The 20,807-nt window shown below is 43.0% G+C and overlaps 1 protein-coding gene across 4 annotated transcripts; it reads left to right on the forward strand.

The window, feature by feature from the left end:
- The first annotated feature begins 598 nt into the window (after window positions 1–598).
- Window positions 599–20,445, forward strand: FAM53C (family with sequence similarity 53 member C). Of its 4 annotated transcripts, none has more exons than XM_066616685.1 (5): window positions 599–617; window positions 6,994–7,257; window positions 13,445–13,502; window positions 18,015–18,742; window positions 20,016–20,444. In XM_066616685.1, exons 2-5 carry the CDS (start codon window positions 7,180–7,182, stop codon window positions 20,286–20,288), a joined length of 1,137 nt encoding a protein of 378 aa, XP_066472782.1. In that variant the 5' UTR covers window positions 599–617; window positions 6,994–7,179; the 3' UTR covers window positions 20,289–20,444. The 4 variants fall into 4 exon arrangements, with proteins under 4 accessions (XP_066472782.1, XP_066472781.1, XP_066472785.1 ...); XM_066616684.1 differs by lacking the exon at window positions 599–617 and adding an exon at window positions 725–879; XM_066616686.1 differs by lacking the exon at window positions 599–617 and adding an exon at window positions 11,719–11,891 and having other exon boundaries at window positions 7,187–7,257; window positions 20,016–20,445.
- The last annotated feature ends 362 nt before the right edge of the window (window positions 20,446–20,807 follow it).

Here is a 20,807-nt window from a genome sequence, read left to right on the forward strand (position 1 = left end):
CCACCTTTGCTATAGCTTTTCTAAGCAATTCAAGAGAACATCTACAGTCCATACCTATATAGATATATATATAACGTATAAACAATATAGTTTCTTATATTGGAGGTAGCTCCCAAGTTACCCCCATTCAAGGCATGACTTGCAATGTAGTAGCTCAGTGGAGAATATGGGCTCAGGTACTCTTAACAGGGGCAGACATTATGCCTTAGATATGTTTTAGTAGCCCATTACTCTAGATGTACTTCAGAGTGTATCAGCTGAGCCCCTCCACTGAAATCTATGCTGTGACTGCCTGGCTGGGATGAAAGTCTCCCCTGGAGGTGGAAAATGTGGAGGAATGAGCCAGAGGTGGGGTAGAATACCCTTCTCCCAGAGTCCTGCTCCGAACTACATGTCCCGTCATGCTTTGCCCGATGGTACGCTCCATAGGAGGGGAGAAGAGTATGGTGTCAGCGAGCAAGAGCCCGAACTGTAGCAAGCGAAGCCTCAGCGTTCCACCGCGAGGAAGCTTGTGGTGGGCAGGCAGTTCCCCCAATGTAGAATAATTGCCCCAAGGGCCACTCCTAAGCCGTTTGGTCTCCCCCTTTCTTTCTGCGCGGGTGGTTTGGCCTGAGCAGGTCGGTCCACTCCCGAGCGAAGGGGGAGCGGGGGCTCCTTTGGGGGGTGGTGGGGCCGAGAGCCCGAGCCGCCAGGTTAGGGGGGGCGGCAGCTGGACAGCGGAGGGAGGGAGGGGAGCTGGTGGCCGGAGACTTCAGGGACGAGAGCGGCTCCCACCGGTGGATGGTCGGTGCCGGTGCTGTTTAGAAGGGGGGGGCGCGCCTGCTCTGGCTGCGGCCCCGCGAGGAGGTGCTGGAGCCACCGCCACCTCCAGCTGGCGCGGTGGGTACCAGAGACGGTGGTGTGCGGTGAGGGGGAGCTGCGGGGGTCGGGGAATGCTCGGGGAGGGGGCTGAGCTGGAAGTGTGTGGGGGTGTATTGGGATTTTGGTGGCTGCAGGTGGGGGGGACTGTCTTTGTGAGGCATCTGGTGTTAGCATCAAGGGAGCAGTGAGGGCGAGGGGGGTTTGTTTGCCTGTGTGTGGGGGGATTGGTGGTGGGTACCATGGGGTTGGTGGGGGGTCAGATCAGGATGTGGGTTTTGGTGTGGGTGGGGAGGGGGGTGAATGAATGGGTTTGGGGGTTTGTAGTGGAATGGAGGGCCTTGGGGGGGAAGTGGATGGCTGGGAGGGGGTAGGAAGGTTCTGCTTTGTTAGGTCTTGCATCCCCTGTGGATGCATTCCTAGAACTAGGTTGATGGTGGGACCCATTCCTTGAAAACAGACACACACAGTTTCAGTCTCCTTGCATGGTACACAATCCTGTCATGGAGGCTTACTTACACCGGGTTTCCCTATCGCAGAAGCTGGAGGTCGCTTAAGGCCTGCGGGTGTTTTGTGTGGAGTCAGTGGGTAGCAACTATAAATGAAATGATGGAGGATTTGTGAAATCATGTGGGATGGGATGGGAAACCAAGGCAAGGAGGAAGAAGGATACTTGACTCAGCCACTGGAATGCCGGGAACTTGCAAAGAGAGACTTTTATCTGGGCTTTCTCAAGCCTTGTGGCCTGAAGCTATTGAAGTAAGTAGGAGTGGAGCAAGATGCAAAGTACTGTAACCAGTTGCCCAAGGGCAGGAAACAAAGGGCAAGAGGAATTTAGCAACATTTTTAGTGGGGAATTGCCACAAGGCGCTTGTCAGTACTGTACCAGGTTTTTATTTCTGTACATTTCTTTCCCACCCTATCCTTAGTGCTCAGGGCGGATTACTGTGAACCCTTTATTTTTTCCTTGCCCCAGCCCTGTCCTAGTGGAGAGATAATGACTTAACCAAGACTATCCAGCAGACTTCATATTTGATCAGGAGTCAGCCTTTCAGGTCCAAATCCTGTACTCACTGTACCTCTGACTTAAGGGCCCAATCCTATTCAATTTTCCAGTGCCAATGAAACTATGCCAATGGGGCATGCATTGCATCCTACAATGAAGGGAGGGGGGAGTTGCAATGGCCTCCTCAAGGTAAGGGAAATGTTTGTTCCCTTACCTTGGGGCTGCATTGTGGTTGTATCTGTGCTGGTGAATTGGATAGGATTGAGCCCTAAATTAGCCAGAAATAAAGTTTGGGATAAGGTGAGAAAATGGTTGATGACAGAAGCTCCCTCCGCAAGAATTTGCAGAATATTTAAGCCCAATGAGAGACCTTAGACACGTACACTGAATGGCAGGAGAAAGATTACTTGTTGGCAGAGTTCATATAAATTGAAGTGGAAAAACTTATGCAGTGCAATCCTGTACATGTTTACTGAGCAGTATGTTGCATTGATTTTGAAGGGATTTGTTCCCAAATAAACATCCATATTCTTCAGCCTTAGTAGATTTGGGATTGAAATTTAGGAAATGTGGGAACTGGGCATCCTTGTGGATATCTGTGTAAAGGTGTAGTGTTAAAAATTTAGAATAAGAAGTAGAGTGGATAACATTTTTAAAATTGTTTTATATGTATATCTAGCACCAGCATACATGGTGAATGTCCTCAGCAAACAATAGTGATTCCTGCTGTAATTTGAAATAGGTAATAGGAAGGACAGTGGAAAGTTGGGAAGAGGGTTTAAGGTGTGCAAGCATACTTGCTTATTGCAAGATTCTTGCAATAAGACAAACATCAGCTTCATTTAAGATTCTTAAATGACCTTTTCCCTTCATTGTACAGTATGCTATCCATCTTCCAAATATGTCAGCATCTTTTGCTTTAAGTTGATAACACTTCTAAGTTCCTATATTGCCTTGTGCTCTCTCCTCATTATAGGAAAGATTTTTTTTAGTATTTTACACTTATTGTATGATTTCAAAAAGGGTCTTATACAAGACAAATTGTAGATGAAATAAAGAGGATCTAGAAAACTTTGAGTCTATACAGGAACGTGTCCTGAAGTAGGGATGTAACATAGAAAACTTGGCATATAGCCATGGTTTTCAAAGAACACTCCCTGACTTTTCCCAGCTCAGTTCTTATTTCTTGATCAGACTAGAATTGGACTACCAATTCTTTTCTGGTTTTTTATGTAATGTTCTCACCCCACCCTGTCTACCTTGTTGAATGCACATTTTCTTAGTCTTCCACTGATCTGTCTCTGCCCTCTGTGGTTTTGGGATGAGGTTTCCTGATACTTCTTGTACATGTAAGAGTCATTTCCCTGTGTGCTAATAAATACAGCATATGAATTCTAGAGTCTGGGTTGCCAATAGAACTGGGAGCTTTGATTCCAAAATGGGATGAATTTCCACAAATAGCTGGATAATGCTTGTGAAGAAAAAAGAAGGATCTTAACAAATGTGAGTTAGTCAACATGAGAATTACTGTACTTTCCCAAGCTGCAGGCTTAGGGTGTTGGTAAGACTTGGTAGTTGGTGTTTGTCTGGATTCAGAACTGCTTCATCTGGTAGATTACCTGGTTGGCTTGGGGCAAGTCTGGCTTTTTCTGACATAGCAGTAGGCTATGCATGTGTACCTGGAAGTAAATCTAATTAAGATCATTGGGACCTACTCCCAGTAAAGTGTGTATAGATTTGCAGATTTAGGATGCTAAAGCACATACTGAAATCCTATACATACTTACCTGAAAGTAAGTCTCATTGAACTCAGTGAGACATAGGATTGCGATGTTAATGTGCTACCTGGTATTTTTTAAAATAGTTTTAGATCTTTAAATAGTTTTTAGATCAACTTGCTTTCCCTAGTTTAAGAAGGAGCACCATAATCTGCTCTGAGCGTGGGAGGATGGAGGCCAGAATGTGAAACCAGATCAAGAAAGTAACACCTGATTGTTGTGGTTCTTGTAAGACAGAACATTCTTTCAAATTGTAAAAATCCCTACGGGGATTTAATAAGCCTGTCTATGTAAACCGCCTTGAATAAAGTCTTGAATAAAGACCAAGAAAGGCGGTATATAAATACCTGTATTATTATGATTATGATTATTATTATTATTAAGTAGACTCCCTTACTTTGTAGAGATTAAAGGCTAACTTTCTTGGCTTAGAAATGTGAACTGTGACACTGAATGTCCCTGAGAACAAAGACTATACAGGAGAGATTCTTGTAAACTCTTTTTTTTTTTTCTACAAAAAATGGAAGAGGTTTGATAAAAGAGAAAATGGACAAATTTCTAAAAAATTTGGAATATATTGTCACAGAATGTTGAAGCAGAGAATTCATTTATCCATTGCTTATCTTTCTCCTGAATGATTCCTATTGATGCTGTCAATCGGAATCCAAAGCTGAGCATTTGTTCCTGTTAAGAACTTCAAACTGGGATAAATATTGTGATGGCAAATAATCAAGCACAGTTTGTAGTGGTCTTTGTGATGTCAGGTTTGTAGAGTGATGGAATGGGAGATTAAGGGCCCAATCCTATCCAATTTTCCAGTGCCGGTGCAGCAGTGCCAATGGGGAGTGCACTGCTTCCTGTGGTGGGGAGGCAGTCATGGAGGCCTCCTCAAGGTAAAGGAATGTTTGTTCCATTATTTTTGGGCTGCATTGAGGTTGCACCTGTGCTGGAAAGTTGGATAGGATTGGGCCCTAAATCAGGTGGAGCATGGATCTGATTCCGACTCTGCCCACAGTACTAAGTTCTGCTTTCCCATCATGGAACTTTGTAATTTTAAAAGCTTGTATTGCAGTTTCTATGTGTTTGCAGAATGTTTGAACAATAAGGTGAATTAAGTGATACTTTGGTAATAAAAAGCTAGTTCTCTAGGATGTGACTGAGCCATAGAAAAAACCTCTAGTTTGACATGGTTTAGGTGGAGGAGACAAGCAGACAGGCTTCTGATTGGAGCTGAAACAAAAAGGGAAAGGAGGAGAACACAAACTACTACAGTACTGTATATTTGTCCATAGAGCTTGGGCTTTTTTTTTTTTTTTTAATTTAGCACAGCACTTCTAGCAGTTAAGCACTGGTGCTTCCTTGATAATGCTGTGTATATGGGAAAACCTTTGATCTGCATCTTTTGTGTTGCACTAATAATAGTAGAATGGCTCCAACTCAGTTCCCATGGAAAATGGAAGCAAGGATGAACTGATCCAAGTAACTGAAGAAATCAGATGGCAGAGCTGGGAATGGAATCCTGAAGTCCTGATTCTTAGTTTTGAACTCCGGGCAATCAGATGTAGTCTGTTTGGGGCTTGGTGGGATTGCTGAAATCAGTAAAATTAGCATAGATATGCAACATGTGAAAAATGAACCAGCATGCTGTATTGGTTAGAATGTTGAACTTCAGCCAGGGAGACCTAGGTTCCAATCTCCTCAGAGCCATAAAGCTTACTGGCTGATAATGAACTAGTCACTTTCCCTCAGCTTTATCTGAGGGTGGCTGTGAGGATTAAAGGTCCGTGTATATGATTTGTTACCTCTGGGAAAACAGACAAGGATAAAAATATAGTACAGTCAGCCTGCATCCTGTGTGTGATAGACTTGAACAGATTCAAGTATGCGATTCACCACTTCCCATGTAAGAGAAAAACAGCACTTTATATAGTACACTTTAAAATTCCAGCACTTGAAATTTTCCCCACTATTCAACTTACTCTCAGTCTGTTTATGTCCCGGAATGAGCCTGAAACAGGAAAATAAAGTTGCTGTTCTCTCAGTACCACATGTCTTCTACTGTACTTTTAGTTCTTAATAATAATAGGACTGTTGGCAACCTTCAGTCTCGAAAGACTATGGTATCGCGTTCTGAATGGTGGTTCTGGAACAGCGTCTAGTGTGGCTGAAAAGGCCGATTTGGGAGTGACAATCCCTTCTACACCAGGAGCAACTGCAGTCTGTCCCTGGTCTGTCTCCCTGGCTATGGGCCTTCCTTCTTTGCCTCTTTGCCTCAGACTGTTGGCCAGGTGTCTCTTCAAACTGGGAAAGGCCATGCTGCACAGCCTGCCTCCAAGCGGGCCGCTCAGAGGCCAGGGTTTCCCACCTGTTGAGGTCCACTCCTAAGGCCTTCAGATCCCTCTTGCAGATGTCCTTGTATCGCAGCTGTGGTCTACCTGTAGGGCGCTTTCCTTGCATGAGTTCTCCATAGAGGAGATCCTTTGGGATCTAGCCATCATCCATTCATAATAATCATCATCATCCATAATAATAATAATAATAATAATAATAATAATAATAATAATAATACAGGTATTTCTGTACCGCCTTTCTTGGTCCTCAGATTTCTCCTTGGACTTTATTCAAGGCGGTTTAGGCAAATTTAAATCCCCAAAGGGATTTTTACAATTTGAAAGGTTCTATCTTTCAAGAAACCACAACATTCAGATGTTTCTTTCTTGATCTGGTCGCACATTCTGGCCTCCATCCTCCCACGCTCAGAGCAGATGGAATAACTCGGCTCAGCTTGTCAGCTACTTCAAGGTCGCACAGTGCCTGTGGCCTCAAACTGGCGACCTTCTGATGTTATCTTCAGGCAAACGGAGGCTCAACCCTCTAGACCAGACCTCCTTCTTAAAGAGATGGTGCGTATTTGTTGGACTTAAGGGAGTTTCAACTATATTCAATTTTAGCTTTACTCACCCACTTCACAACATGAAGTCCATAAAATGCAGGCTGACTGTAATAGTTCTGGATTGAACAGCAGTTAAGCCTGGCTTATAAATAGAATTGTTCTGCTACAGAAGAAAAGCACTGATGTTTGATAAGGAGGCTGGGAGTCTTATTTATCATATGGACTTTAAATCATATCCGTACTATGTACATGGATGCGCCTGGAGTTCTAGCTTCGAGAACATCACATATTTCAGGTCATATTTGTCTCTCATATTGATCTTACTGCCTATCTGTTGCACAAAAAGATAATATGAGGAAGAAAGCATTGCATTGTTCTAGTTTGTTTGGGGCAGTAGATCTGGCAAGAACAGGCAGGGTGTATGGTACATCACACATTAACATATCTGTCTGTTGCAGGGTTCCTGACTATGTTATGGAACTAGCTTGTGATGAAGACAACAACTTGGGAGGTGCAGTCACTGATGATGATGATGATGATGATGCTTGAACACTGCTGGACTTGCTGAGGGAGGCGGAAGGGTGGCAGGAGGCAAGAGCTGGAGTCTCTCAAGGGGTTCTGGTGTCAGGCTGCCATAGGAAGCCATGATCACCCTGATAACTGAGCAGCTACAGAAACAGAGCCTGGAGGAATTGAAATGCACATCCTTCAGCATCAGCCTGGTAAGATTTGCCTTGCTTTGCTGTGGCCTTTAATGTTAGGTTACTGTTCGAAAGATCTTTGCTTTTATGTTGAAGCACACTCTCAGTTTTGTAAAAAGACTGATGCTAGGCTGTAAGTGGCTGCTATGACCAGGATCCAAAGACCCATGAAACGTAGAGAGACTTTAGATCTGTTTTTCTTGGAACAATGTTTTCCTCTTGCTCCATGGCAAACTGCTTTTGAAACTGAGAGTAGGTTCAGAAACAGCTTGTGATATGATGTGAACAGTTTCTGATCAGAATCTTGTGTAAGGCAAAACCTCTAATGGGCTGGTACAAGTTCCTTGTGGAAGTCTAAGCAGCTGTTAGAATCTCAATCTGCTATTTTACATTTAGAGAGAATCAAGGTCATAGTAGGTTTTTTCCCCTCTGTATCCCTTTGCCACTCCCTTGCATCTGACATTCAGAAATAGGATATCTCTAAAACTTGGAGGTTGTATGCAGTCATCATAACTTGTAACCTGTGATGAACTTTTCTTAAAAAAGATCTGTTGGATGCCCTTTCAAAGGAATTTAGTTCAGGTGCCATCACCACATCCTGTGGCAAGGAATTCCACATATTAATTATGTGTGGATACAGTGGCGTAGCTATGCCATCTAGCCCCTGTGGGCCCAGATTTTTTAACACTTTCCCTAGCAGGCTTTCCAGGGCTCAGGAAGGCAGTGCACAGCCTCCCCGAGCCTCAGAAAGGCATACTACCCTGACACTTCCCGGCATGGCACCCATGGCAATTGACCCTTGGCACTCCTTAGCTATGCAACTGGCTGGATAAAGAAATATTTCCTTTTGTCTATTCCGATTCTTCCACTAGTCAATTTTAGCAGATGATCCCTGGTTCTGGGTGAGAGGGAAAAGAATGTCCTTCTCACTACTCTAGCAATCCCATGCACAATTTTATATGTTTCAGTCATGTCCCCCATCAGGTGCTTTCTTTTTTGAATGAAAAGCCCCAGACATTGTAGCCTTTCCTCATAAGGGAGGTGCCCCAGCCCACTATTCACTTTTGTTGTCCTCTTCTGCACCTTTTCAAGTTCCATTGTATCCTTTTTGAGATGTGGTGACCAGAACTGGACACAACTCTCCAGATGTGGCTTTACCATTGATTTGCACAATGGCATAATAATATTGGCATTTTTTTCTCAATCCTGTTTTTTTAACAAACCTGAGCATAAAATTGGCCTTCTTTGCCACAGCACACTTTCATCAAGTTATCCACCAGCACCCTAAGATCTCTCTCCTGATCGGACAGGACAGCTCAGAACCAATCGGCATATATGTGAAGTTTTGATTTCTTGCCCCAATGTGCATCACCTTACACTTACATAGAAGTACATCTGCCATTTTGCTGCCTGTTCCCCCAGTTTGGAGAGCCTTCTGGAGCTCTTCACAATCCATTCCTGGCTTCATCACCTGGAAAACTTTAGTGTCATCTGCAAACTTGGCCATTTTGCTGCTTATCCCCAGCTCTAGGTCATTTATGAACAAATTGGAAAGCACTGATCCCAAGGCCAACTGTTGAGGCACACTGCTTTTCAGTTCTCTCAGTTGTGAAAATTGCCCACTTACACCGAATCTCTGTTTCCTGTTTTTTAGCCAGTTTCTAATCCATAAGAGGACTTGCCTTTCTTATTCCCAGACTGTTGAGTGTTCTCAGGAGCCTTTGGTGAAGGACCGTAACAGATGCTTTCTGAAAATCTAGTTACAGTATATAATGTTCAAGGGTTCACCCACATTCACATTCCTGTTGACCTTTTTCAAAAAACTGAGAGGTTTGTGATGTTAGTCTTAACCTTACAGAAGCCATGCTGATTCTCCCTCAGCAAAACATGTCCTCAACCAATGATTAGCACCTCTGGAATGGATATGTATATTTTCTGGTGCGATTTATCATGGGCACCAATTGGAATAGTGTCCATGAAAAATAGCACACATTTCCCTTCCATCCCTGTCTCCTCATGGCCCCATCAGATGTTGTTTTAAAAAAAAAGTGTTCAGGATATGAAAGAATAGGTGCATATTGGTTCACTTTTTGGGGGGCATGGTGAGGGGGAAGAGAGATACTCTGATGTCTGTCCTGCTCTGCAGTGCCTTGAAATTAAAGAGCATTTTCTTTCTGTTAGAAGTAGAATTTAATAGACCAGGATCTGCTTTCAATCTCCTGTAGTCAATTTCACCATTCAATCCACTCAACTGTATGGAGTGGTGGAAGTGTTAAGAAAATGGTGCAAACAAAACCCACCTTGGCTTGTTACATCTTGTGCAATTACTACATTCCTGTTGCTGGGTTGGGTCTAATGCCATGTAGGAACAAGGAGGGAAACAACTCTTTTTTCTCTTCAGATATTATCACTTATACACTGTGTAAAATGAGAGATGACGCTCTACACAAGTTCTATAATGTATAGAACTCATTGCCAGTAATGATGTTTGCTAGGGCAATGCTACTCGAAGAGTCCACTGTCGCAGACTGGCAGTTCCCCCCCCCCTCGATGTGCTGTGGCACATAGACTGACCTTTCCTGCTTGCTTCTTGTGGCTTTTCAGAGCCTCTCACTAGGCTTGGTGCATGTCCAACTTGTGCAACAAGCCTTGGGGAAACTCTGAGTAGCTGGAAGAAGGAAGCACCAGGAGACATGCTACAGGTCAGCAGCCAGTTCACAGATCACAGTTTGAGAAACACTGTGCTTGGATACATAGATCTAAAACTTGCTGAATAGGCAGCAGTACATGTCCATATTTAGAGAGGTAGTACTTCTGACTATTGGATGCTGAGGGATCTACACAATATTGTCGTCATACCCTGTTTGTAAACATCCTTGCGCCATCTGGTTGGTCACTATTGAGAGAAAGTTCCATATCAAGGTAAAGTTCAGGGTATCATTGCTTTGACCTAACATCGCAATTCTTATGTTGTAGTAGTAGAGGGAGCAAATTTTATATATATAAAAAAAAAGCAAAGGTAAAAAGGGAATTAACTGGTGTGATCAGCCACAGAGGAAAGATGAGACTATGGCACTTTGAGAAGGAAAGCTTCAGATGATAAATAAAATTGAGTCTTAGCTTACTTGGATCACATAAACAAACCTATGATGTTAGCAGGTGCTTAGCCTGAGGCAGCAGCATGGATAATCATGTTCTGCTACCAGAAAATCCAGACTTTGTGATTGGAATAAATTAGAAGAACCTGCATATATTTCCTTCAGCCATGGAAATAATTACGGAAGGAGAGGCTACCTGCTTCTGCCCTCTTCCCACCTATTTCAGCTACTTTTACTCTTCATTCTCTCTCTGCCAGAAGAGAAAGCACAAGTGCCTGTGTTGTAGCTTTCATATCTGGGCAATAGGTTTATCAATCAGCTTTGCTATGGAGACTGCACCTGTGTGTCTCCCTCTTGTAGAGTTAGCACTAGTACCTCTTTGATGACCGAAGTGGGAGCAGGAGGCATGTGGTCATTATAGCAGAGTTACAAAGGATGCGTATATGGCACTCTTGTCTCCTGGTGTTGAAGGGTTATTGACAGTTCATTCCAGGGATGTCAAGCTCATTTCATACACTGGGCTGAAATTAGCATACATGGTGCCTGCTGGGAACTGGAAGTGATACCATTAAGCAAAAAGTGACGTCATTAAGCAGATGATGGCCAGAAATAAGCATTTTGTTCTAGCATAGAAACTCATTAGCTGCACATGACAGAAGACAAACTGTACAAATTTTGTTCATACTTTCAAGATATAAGAGAGCCCAATTATGCTGGAAGAACCCAGTTATAGTGGAAACTGGATAAATTCTTCTGGGGGCCACATTCGGCTTGCGGGCCTTATGTTTGACACCCTTGGTCTATGCTAATGAATAAGAGACATGATCTATCTCATTGTGTGGTTCAGTGCTGAATACAGCGTAGTACTTGTTAGCCAAACACTGAGTATGTCACTGCAAAAGGATAGTTTTGTCACGGCAAACGGATCGAGCATCTTAGGTGCTCTCCTGAGAACATTTGCTGCTTGCTGCAGGTGAGTGGCAAAATATGTTGCTTACTTAATGTGCAACTTTGTTCTAAATTACTCAACATGTTTTGAAGAGTTCTTTGGCAGAATTTGGAAAATAGTCTGAGTTTGGGATTTGTTTGTTTTGCAGATGGGGAGATGGAGGAGACATTTTGGGATGTGCAGGACAATGAGCAATAATTGAAAGAGAAAGATTGGGAGCTATAGGAAGGAATTGACTGAAAATACTTTGCTGTAATCGCTGCTCCCTACTTTGGGTAGGGAAGCCCTGCCCAGCACACCTCTTTTAAAGGTGGTAATTAAAGTCTGCCTATCTAGTGCCATCTTTTTCTATAATCATGAAAACAAGAATGTGGGGTGTTTGAGATTTTTTGTTTTAAACCCTTTTGGTCCTGCATTTGTTTATCTGCACTCTAGACAAGTGAGGCAAAACAGAGCCTGAAGCTTATCACCATGTGTGGACTGTGGTGTGCCCTGAATTAGTGTTACATCTGCTGCTGCTTCTGCCTCTCCTCTGAACAGAAAAAGGGCAACATGACTCTTGCCATTGCATGACTGAGAGCAAAGGAGGAGCACCGTCTCTGGGGAAGGTGATAGAAAGAGAATGAAATCTGGGGTGGGGAATCTGTGAAACTTTATTCAGGCCTTCTACTACAGCGATTGTCACTTCCAGAGCCTGAACTCTTTTCCTTAGTTGTGTGTTCCATGTTTTAGGACTTTTGGAAAACCTTCACAAATGAAAGTGCTCTGCAGTTTTTCAGGTCTCCCACCAATTTCTATTTTGTATACCTGTGTGTAATCTGCCTTGACTCGCAGTTACCCCAACCCAATATTTAATCTAAACCAATTTTGGGTCCATAATTCTAACGGGAACAAAATCAGTTGTACAAATAAATGCCCTCTAGAAACTATTCCTGTTATCTAAAAAACATGGCCTGATTTGGAAAACTGAAGGCAGTGCTTTTGTGTGTCCAACTTTAATTTAAGAGTGAGTGAGTGAGTGAGTGAGTGAGTGAGTGAGTGAGTGAGTGAGTGAGTGAGTGAGTGTTTCCTAATTTCAGTTCTGGAATGGTGGACATGATGTCTGGACATTTAATAAGTTAAAAAAAGTCTCAGCTTGTGCTTTCTGGGGGAAAAAAACTCACGTTCTCCATACAGAGGTTTGATTTTATGAGTTGTAGTCTTCTAATGATGGAATGTAGCCTAATGAAGCTTTCGCAGGGAAACTACAAGCAAGAGCTTATTGTTGTCTAACCAGATGGATCTCTGCAGGCTAGACAACGTTCCTTAGAGCTGAAAGGGCCTTCACCTCAACCTTAGATGTTTTCACTCACTGGATAATGTTAGAGAAGTATTGCTCTGTCAATATTTGGAATAAAATACCTTGGAAACTGGGGGTAAAGATGGCAAGAACAAACCTTTCATATAACTCTCTTGGTGCTCTTGTGATTTTGGTGAGGTGTTTGTCCACTGTCAAAACAGGAATTGGGGGTAGATAAGAATTTTAGCTTTCTGTGGGTGGGTCATATGGATGGGTCATAGTATGGCAGTGTATTTAATGTCTGGCTCTTCTCTATATTGAGAGAATTAGCATAGAGACAAATATTACATCCTTGTTCCAAACAGCTTTCAGTTGCCAAACAGTGAAACAACATGAAAGAATGAGGCTTGGTGGAAATTTGGACTTACTCCATTGTTATGATTTAGAATTTTTCAGTGTCTTGGTCTGTCTTGTCACACATTTCTGATGAAAAGTCAGATGTGGCTTTTTTGTTTTGGGTCTAGTATAGGTATGGTGTCAAGGGGGAAGTTAAAAGAGAGCAAAGCCTTATGTATGTGTATGAGGACAGCACCATGTAAATACCGGCTGGTCACACATGGCAAATCAGAGTTTCTCATTGATTATTTTGTCCTTGCCCGGTTGTCGTCATTTCAAATCAATGTTCAGATTAAAACCAGACCCGGGGGGGCGGGGCGGTGGTGGGGGCAGGAAATTCAGATAGAGTACCATATTGGTTGATGAAATCCTATAGCTGGTATCTGTTTATTATTTTTGGCCATATGGTGGGAATTGGAGCCAAAGGTGCTTGTGAGATGCTGGTCCTTGCTGTGATGTGGTGACTCCTTGTGTTTCCCTCCCTAGCCTTTGCCTGATCATGCTGATGTGGCCAGCTGTGGCAGCCCCTTCCAGATAGCGCCTGGTAAGAGCATCTGGCTGGACTTCCACCTTTTGTGGCTACATCCATTTCTCGTTTGTCCTTTTATCTTCTAATGTTCTCTCTATGTACTTCAATGCTAATAAGATTAGCCTGTTTTCTGGACTTGGAGGCCATCTATTTTGGAATACTGTCTCTACTCTTAAATGAAAAGTTGGTTCAAACATAGAACCAACTCTGGGTTCAAGTTAAAAGTTGTCAAAATCAAGGACAAGCAAGTATCCCACTAAATAATAAGCATGACTATTTTCAGTAAATAGATGACATACTTCTGAGGAACGCACAAGGCTGTAATCCTGTGCACACTTACCTGGGAGTAAATTCCACTATGTTCTGTGGGGCTTACTTCTGGGTAAACATGAATGTAATTGTGTAGCAAATCACATTTGTGTTCTATTCTACCTGTAAAGGAAAGCAGAAGTGTGGTTCTACTTAGCAGTTTTAAAACAAGGCCCTTCTAAGGTTCTTCTGTAATTTTGCAGTATCTATATCAGATGCAGCCTCTATTGAAAGGTTGCACAGGTGTTCTGGTTGGGTTTTTCATTTTACATATTACTAATAATTAACTCAAAGTAAAATTAGGCTGTAGCAAAAAGTATTATGGTGGAAAACCACTGGGGTACGTAACTCCATTTTAGCAATTGAGTCATGGATGTGCATGATTATTAATATTAATGTGGCATCCATTCACCCTGTATGGATAGTCATATTTTTAACTGAAAAACAGTATATAAATATGAATGAATATGCAGGTAGAATGGATGCCTGGTGGAAGAGAAAATTATGCTCCATGGTTTTAATTTAAAATTAGAACCCCCTTTTACAGCAATGCTGTTGGCTCAAAGAAAATGCTGGGATAGTGCATACAGTAATTAGTCTCAGCTGTGTGTCATAAAACTGCATGCACTGTCTTCAGGTTATCATGCTAACTATGTTCCTAGCACCTTAGCAACTCTTAAACACAGCAAAAAAAAAAAAAAAAAAAAAAGTTATTTTGCAGTCTATTCAGGAAATTTCCTCAATGTGTTCATAATACTGAGCTTGGACTAGAATCACTCCTAGGCAGTCATTCAAAAGTAACACCTTCATTTGCAGTACATTTTCTTCTTCAGGCACACTTCCCTACAAGAGAAAAAGAGAGAATTCCCTCCCAAAGTGAGTCATTCTTGCAACTGTTGTGGTCACCTAGGTTAGAGCCATGGTGTTCAGCAATCTAAGTATGACTCCTTTGAGCTTAGAATTAGAATTAGAATTTTAATGGCTTGTATGTGGATGGTAGGGTAGAGGGGGAGGAAGGTTTTTGTTTTTTTAACCCATTTCTATTCCACAGGTGTACACATTTGATCCCTGTTGTGTATGTGCAATGTTGTGCAGAAATGGCTTAAACCAGTGATTTTCAACCTTTTTCATCTCCCAGCACACTGTCGAGGCACTAAAATTGTCAAGGCACACCATCAGTTTTTGGAGAATTGACAAGGCACACTGCACTGGCGGCAGGGGCTCACATCCCCCAGCGGCCCTACTAACAAATTACTCTCCCCCAAACTCTCGCAGCACAACTGCAGACTATCTGCGGCACACCAGTGTGCCATGCCACAGTGGTTGAAAATGGCTGGCCTAAACTATCCTTTAGCAAGATAAATGACTTAACTTTAAATGTGTTAGCTAATCTTTGTTTGAGAGATGGGGCATTATTCACCTGCTTACTTTAGGATTTTGGAATGGGTAACAGTTCAAGGAGTGTTTTCCTGTGTACAGTAAAATGTAGGTGCAGTGACTCATGAGATAGAGGCTTCTGAGGTACCTGGAAGGCAATTTTTAGGCAACATGAGCTTATGAGAGCCAGAGTAGTGTAGTGGTTTGGGAGGTAGACTTTGACCAGGATGATCCAGGTTCAAATCCTCCCTCAGCCACAAAGCTTCCTGGGTGACCTTGGGCCAGTCACTTTCTCTCAGCCTCACCTAACTCACAGGGTTGTTGTGAGGACAAGAAGGAGGGGAGCAGCTATGTAAACCACCCTGAGCTCTTTGGAGGAAGGGTGGTATAAAAATGTGCAAATAAATGAATAAATAAATGAATGAATATTTATTTATTCATATCAAATATATGAAGTGGGTTATTAAGGTATAAATATCTAACTTGCAAGATATGGTAGATTCAAGGACACAGTCACATTTCATTTCATGTGTATTATAGTTAGTGTTAGTCTTTATGCATCACAGGACTCTTGTTGGTTTTCCCTATTACAGGTGATAGCTATGCTTTTAGAGCTCAGATTGGGTGTCTTCCTGTGGGGTTTTCAGGACAGCGAAATCCATCCCTTCTTTCTTGTCTGAAAGCGCAGTGTTGTGTTTCACAAGTCTACTGTCCTATGTCTACTCCTTTCCTTTTTGGTGTGGCATGTTTTGTTCTAGCTTTTGCATTGGTGGTCGTACTTCAGTTTGCAAGTATGACACTGATATGGCATTATTTGGATAAAATGGCCCATTTTTACAAAAAAAAAAGCCCTGTCTTGTTGTTAGAGGCAACCTTGAATCAAGTTCACGGATTTCTTCTCTGGTTTTTACTCCAAGGCTGTGTGTGTTCTGGCTTAGATGGTCACTTGTTGAGACTGCAATCCTATACCTAGGAGTAAGTCTCATTAAACACAATAGGACTTACTTCTGAGTAGATGTGCATAGGATTGTGTTAATGATTGTTACCCACTAGCTTTGATTACGTCTGCAGCTGTGTAAAATGAGAAAAGGAGTTGCCAGAAGAATTATATAATTGAATTAAGACCATATTTCTGGGGGAAACAGCAATGTTGGAAGTGCTACAGTCGCTCCTTGTCTTATGTGCAGTTGGCCTGCATGAATTTAACTACATATGGTCAACAAACAAACAAAAAGACCGAGAGGAAAAACAACAATTTAAACTGTGAAGGCAATTTCACTTACTGCATACAGTGGTATCCACTGGGGATCTGATCTGTTCCTACACCTCCCATAGATAAGTGAATCCGCAGGTCTAATCCAATATGACCTTTGGATGCAACCAGAACTTGTTGTCTGGTTGTGCCTGGAGGTGTTCCGAGGCCTCAGAAAGGCCTACAGAGGTGCCGGAAAGGCACTTCCGGTTTTATGAAAACCGGAAGTGCCTTTCTGGCACTTTCTGAAACCTGCAGAGGCCGCACATGGCCTCTTTGGGTCTCAGAAAGCCTCCTGGACACAGCAGCTTAGGTTGCATCCAGGAGCTCAAATCCGGCCCTCCACTGTGGGTTTGGAATTTGCAGTGAGTTAAATCCACAGGTTTCGAATCCACAATGGGGCATACCTGTACGTGCCTGAGAATGAGCCTGAGATCAGAAAATGAAGCTGTTGTTCCAGTCCCTGTCTGTTTCTCAGTTTTTAAAGGGACAGTATATATTTTCTAGTGTTGGGGATTTGCAGGGTAATTTTGAGTATAAGCAATGTTAGCTTTACATGCTGGCTGTGGAGTGTAACCCTCTCGTAAGTTGGAAGCGACTGTACGTTTTGTAATGACTGCTTTTCCCAAGATACATAGGAGTATGGCTGCAAGAGCTAACTACTTGCTAGTTATGGAGACACACTTCTTCCAATTATTTCATTATGTTTGTGAAGAATGGAAAGGAGAAAACTTCAAAAGCAGCCCTAAATCCTCAGTCATACTAAAAATGGAACCACTTGAATGAAGCAGAAAGTGTTAATACTCCAATTACTCTTCAGCCTCATTTGGATCTTTGTAACTAGTACTCACAGTTGGTCAGATAACTGTTTTCATTGTTCAGGTCCTCTGAGTGTGGCACTGTGAAAGTTCTGAGGCAGGATGCCTTTTATCTTTTCACCGGGCATGCCCCATGTTTAAGTGGGATATTACCTTAAAACAAAATTCCATTGTCCTCACCAGATTTATTCTTGCTTTCTGGTTCATAAGTCTTCTTACCATGCTAGAACAAAGACACAACTGCTTCTTGAATTCAGCGACCTCTTATGCATCACAGCAAGAAATGGGATGAGCATGATGATGATTAGGAGTCTTAACAGCACAAACCTAAGCATGTCTACTCAGAAGTAAGCTCCATAAAATTCAGTGGGGCTTAATCCCAGGGAAATGCGTATAAGATTGCAGCCGAAAGGAGCAAATGGTGATTGTCTGGAAGAACATCCCCATCATGGTGTTGCTGTACGTTACTTGAGAACAGTGAAGAATAAAGATGATCAGACCATCAATTCTACTGGGGAAATTAAAAAAGAAAAAAAAGGAACCATAATACTGTAATCGGGACATTTTTGATCTAACAGTATAGATAGAGCTATTGTTTGGAGCGATTCTGTGTTGGACACAATAGTTGTGGAATGTACTGACACTCAGAGGAGTGAAAGTAGTACCCAAATACCTCACATGTGAGTAGTACCCATGGGTATTGGGATATGGACAAGGATGACAAACTAGAGCCCTTGGTATTAACTTTTATTCTTGTGATATTTCTTGCAGAGGGAGCTTCATGGAGAGACCTTACTTCCTGTCCAAAGATCCATCTTCAGGACAGCACAGATCTCTACCAACACTCCAGTTTGAGCCTTCCCCTGCCTCCCTGCAGCCTAGACAACAGCCCTCAGAACAGCCTCACAACCCAAACACTGGCCACCAACTCACTAGTCCCAGAAAAGGCTTCTGTGCCCCCCTCCAAAAGACACTGTCGTTCACTCTCAGTGCCCGAAGACCTTTCCCGTTGGCAAGCTGTCTGGAGACCCCTGGGCTCTAAAGTCTGGACGCACATCAAACGGCGGGACAACAGTGGAGGGGACACTTTGGCAGTACGGCCACAGAACCTAGCCCAGGGAGTCATCAGACCTTGCTTCAATCCTGCCCCCAATGCCTCTCACCATTGTGTTCAGGATGGTGCTGGTGGGGGCAAGAGCCCACCTTTCTTCAGTCTGGCCCTGTCCCGAGAATCCCCTGCAAGCGTACCATGGGAGACTGGAGAGACTTTGCAGCCCTACCCTTTGCAACGACGTTTCTCCCTCTCACCTGTCAGATTCCTTCCCTCCCTGCGAAGTTCTACCACCTCCACACCAGAGCTTCTTCGACACCAGCACAGCCTCCCTCGCAGCCGCTCACAACCCTGTGACCTGGACACCAGGAAATGTGGTCTTAAGCGGCGCCATGATGAGGATGTGAGGTGGCACAGGCCCTCACTTGATTTCTATAAGATGAATCAGGTAGGTAAAAAAAGCAGACTGAGGATGTAATAAGAGGATTGTTCTCTTGGTATCCATTCTTGGCATCCATAACCTCTGCTAACTGAGTAAGAGGCACTTTTTTTTAAGAGGCACAAAAGTGGCTGCTCCTCTTTTTTTAGCAGGGGGAGAGTAACTGGCCCTCCTCACCCCAGCAGTGTCTTTTCTAGTGGCTGCCTGCTGGTGTTCTTTTGCGTCTTTTTAGATTGTGAGCCCTATTGGGACAGGGAGCCATTAATTATTTGATTTTTCTCTGTAAACCGCTTTGTGAACTTTTTGTTGAAAAGCGGTATATAAATACTGTTAATAATAATAATTCTTAACTGTTGCCAGTTATATGCTACTATTAAATGGCTCAAGAACATTGCAATGAATAGTAGGAAAACCTGGAAATCACATATAGCATGAAGCGTTCTGGACACAATGCCAGCATAACATATACTTTACATTTTTTTTTATAGTGTAGGGTTAGTGGCTGCACAAACCACAGAAAATGACAAAGACCCTGCCCCAAGGGCTTGTATGCTTGCATTACCAGTTTACCTGTTGCTGTATGATTCACATATGAGCAACAGTAGTTTGGGTATTAAATTAGTGCTGCAAGATCCTATGGTGCAAAGAATTGGAACAGAAATAGGTGGATAGGGCACCATTTTTGAAAGCACTATTCTCTATACTCTTTGCAAATGAATTTTATAGCCACTGCTTTTCTTCTCTGCCTGGAGCAAAACAAAGAAAAGCAGCAATAGATTATTTCCCACTGAAATGCAAAGTCAACAGTACTGAAAATAGCAGGACTAGGCTACTACAGTCTAAGAAGGCAGATGAGAATTAATGCATGGTTGGGGGGAGGGGCTATGGATTTAAATGAGGAAGGACATGAGTTAGTGGCCACTGGAGGTGCAATTGTTGTAAAGCGTGGTTCAGGAGAGTTTTCCTAGAATAACCTGTCAGCAATACTTGACTCTCGCATGACTGTTTAGGTCTGTAATTAAAGCAGTGTTGGAAAATTCAGGCATGTGGCTCAGCTTCACAATTCCATAGCCAACACTTAGCCTACAGTGGCAGTCCTCCTCTTTGGAAGCCAGAACCTGTTTTGTCTCCATAAAGGGAGTAAATGACAACAGTGAATTAGAGTGAAAAGTCCTCTAGCACAACTGATCATGAATATCATTATAAACTCTTATTAGAACTATGCCATGAAGTTAAAGATGAAATGCATGTTACTAAATATCTCTGTTGTTTTGCTTGACAGAAACCATTTGCAGGAGGTGCCTGTCAGTTAGACAGATCTGAGGAAGGTGGCTATCCATCATGGCTCTTGGCCTGCAGCCCACAAGCACCCTCAGCTCCCTGCAGTCCCATCAGTAACTGCATCCAGGTGCTGAGTGAAAGTGAAGAGGAGGAAGATGAAGAGGAAGCAGCAGCAGAAGCATCAAGGCGACTAAATTGGAATTTAGCCAGCAAAAGGACACTCTTCCAACCAGACTTTAGCGATCTTGACCTAAGCTTGATTGAGGAGAACTAGGGGTTTGATGTTTCTTTGAAAAACAGACTTGAGCATCAGCAGCAAGGAGGCTGCACTCCTGACTGAGGGCAGGGGAGTGGGGTGGGAGTAGAGGGAAAAGTGACAGTGGAACTGATGGGTTTTTGTCTGCTTGTTTCTTTTGTATTAAAAAAAAAGAAAAAGAAAAAAGAGGAAAAAATGGAAATTGTCGAATGAGAGTTTTATGTCTTTGGGATGGATGAAGAAGCCCTGCCAAGAGGTGAAAAAGAAATGACAACTTTTGCCAGAGATACTGGCCCCAACCCCTCCATATGTTCCCATTTTGTGTTGTTGACATGCCCCTTGGTCCTCCAGTCCTCAGGCTTTCCTCCTAAAGCAGCTCCCCCCTGGACTGCCCAAGGGCCGAATGCAGCATTTAGAGTAACCCTTCTACCCTTTGAACACAGCTTACTGTTCTGCCGGGTTGCCACATAACTTCTACTGTGATTGGGGGGATAGGAACACTTTGGGCAGTTGTATCTGCCCAGATATCCTGTCGCA

Source organism: Tiliqua scincoides, chromosome 2 (assembly GCF_035046505.1).
Source record: "Tiliqua scincoides isolate rTilSci1 chromosome 2, rTilSci1.hap2, whole genome shotgun sequence".
NCBI classification, from domain to species: Eukaryota; Metazoa; Chordata; class Lepidosauria; order Squamata; family Scincidae; genus Tiliqua; species Tiliqua scincoides.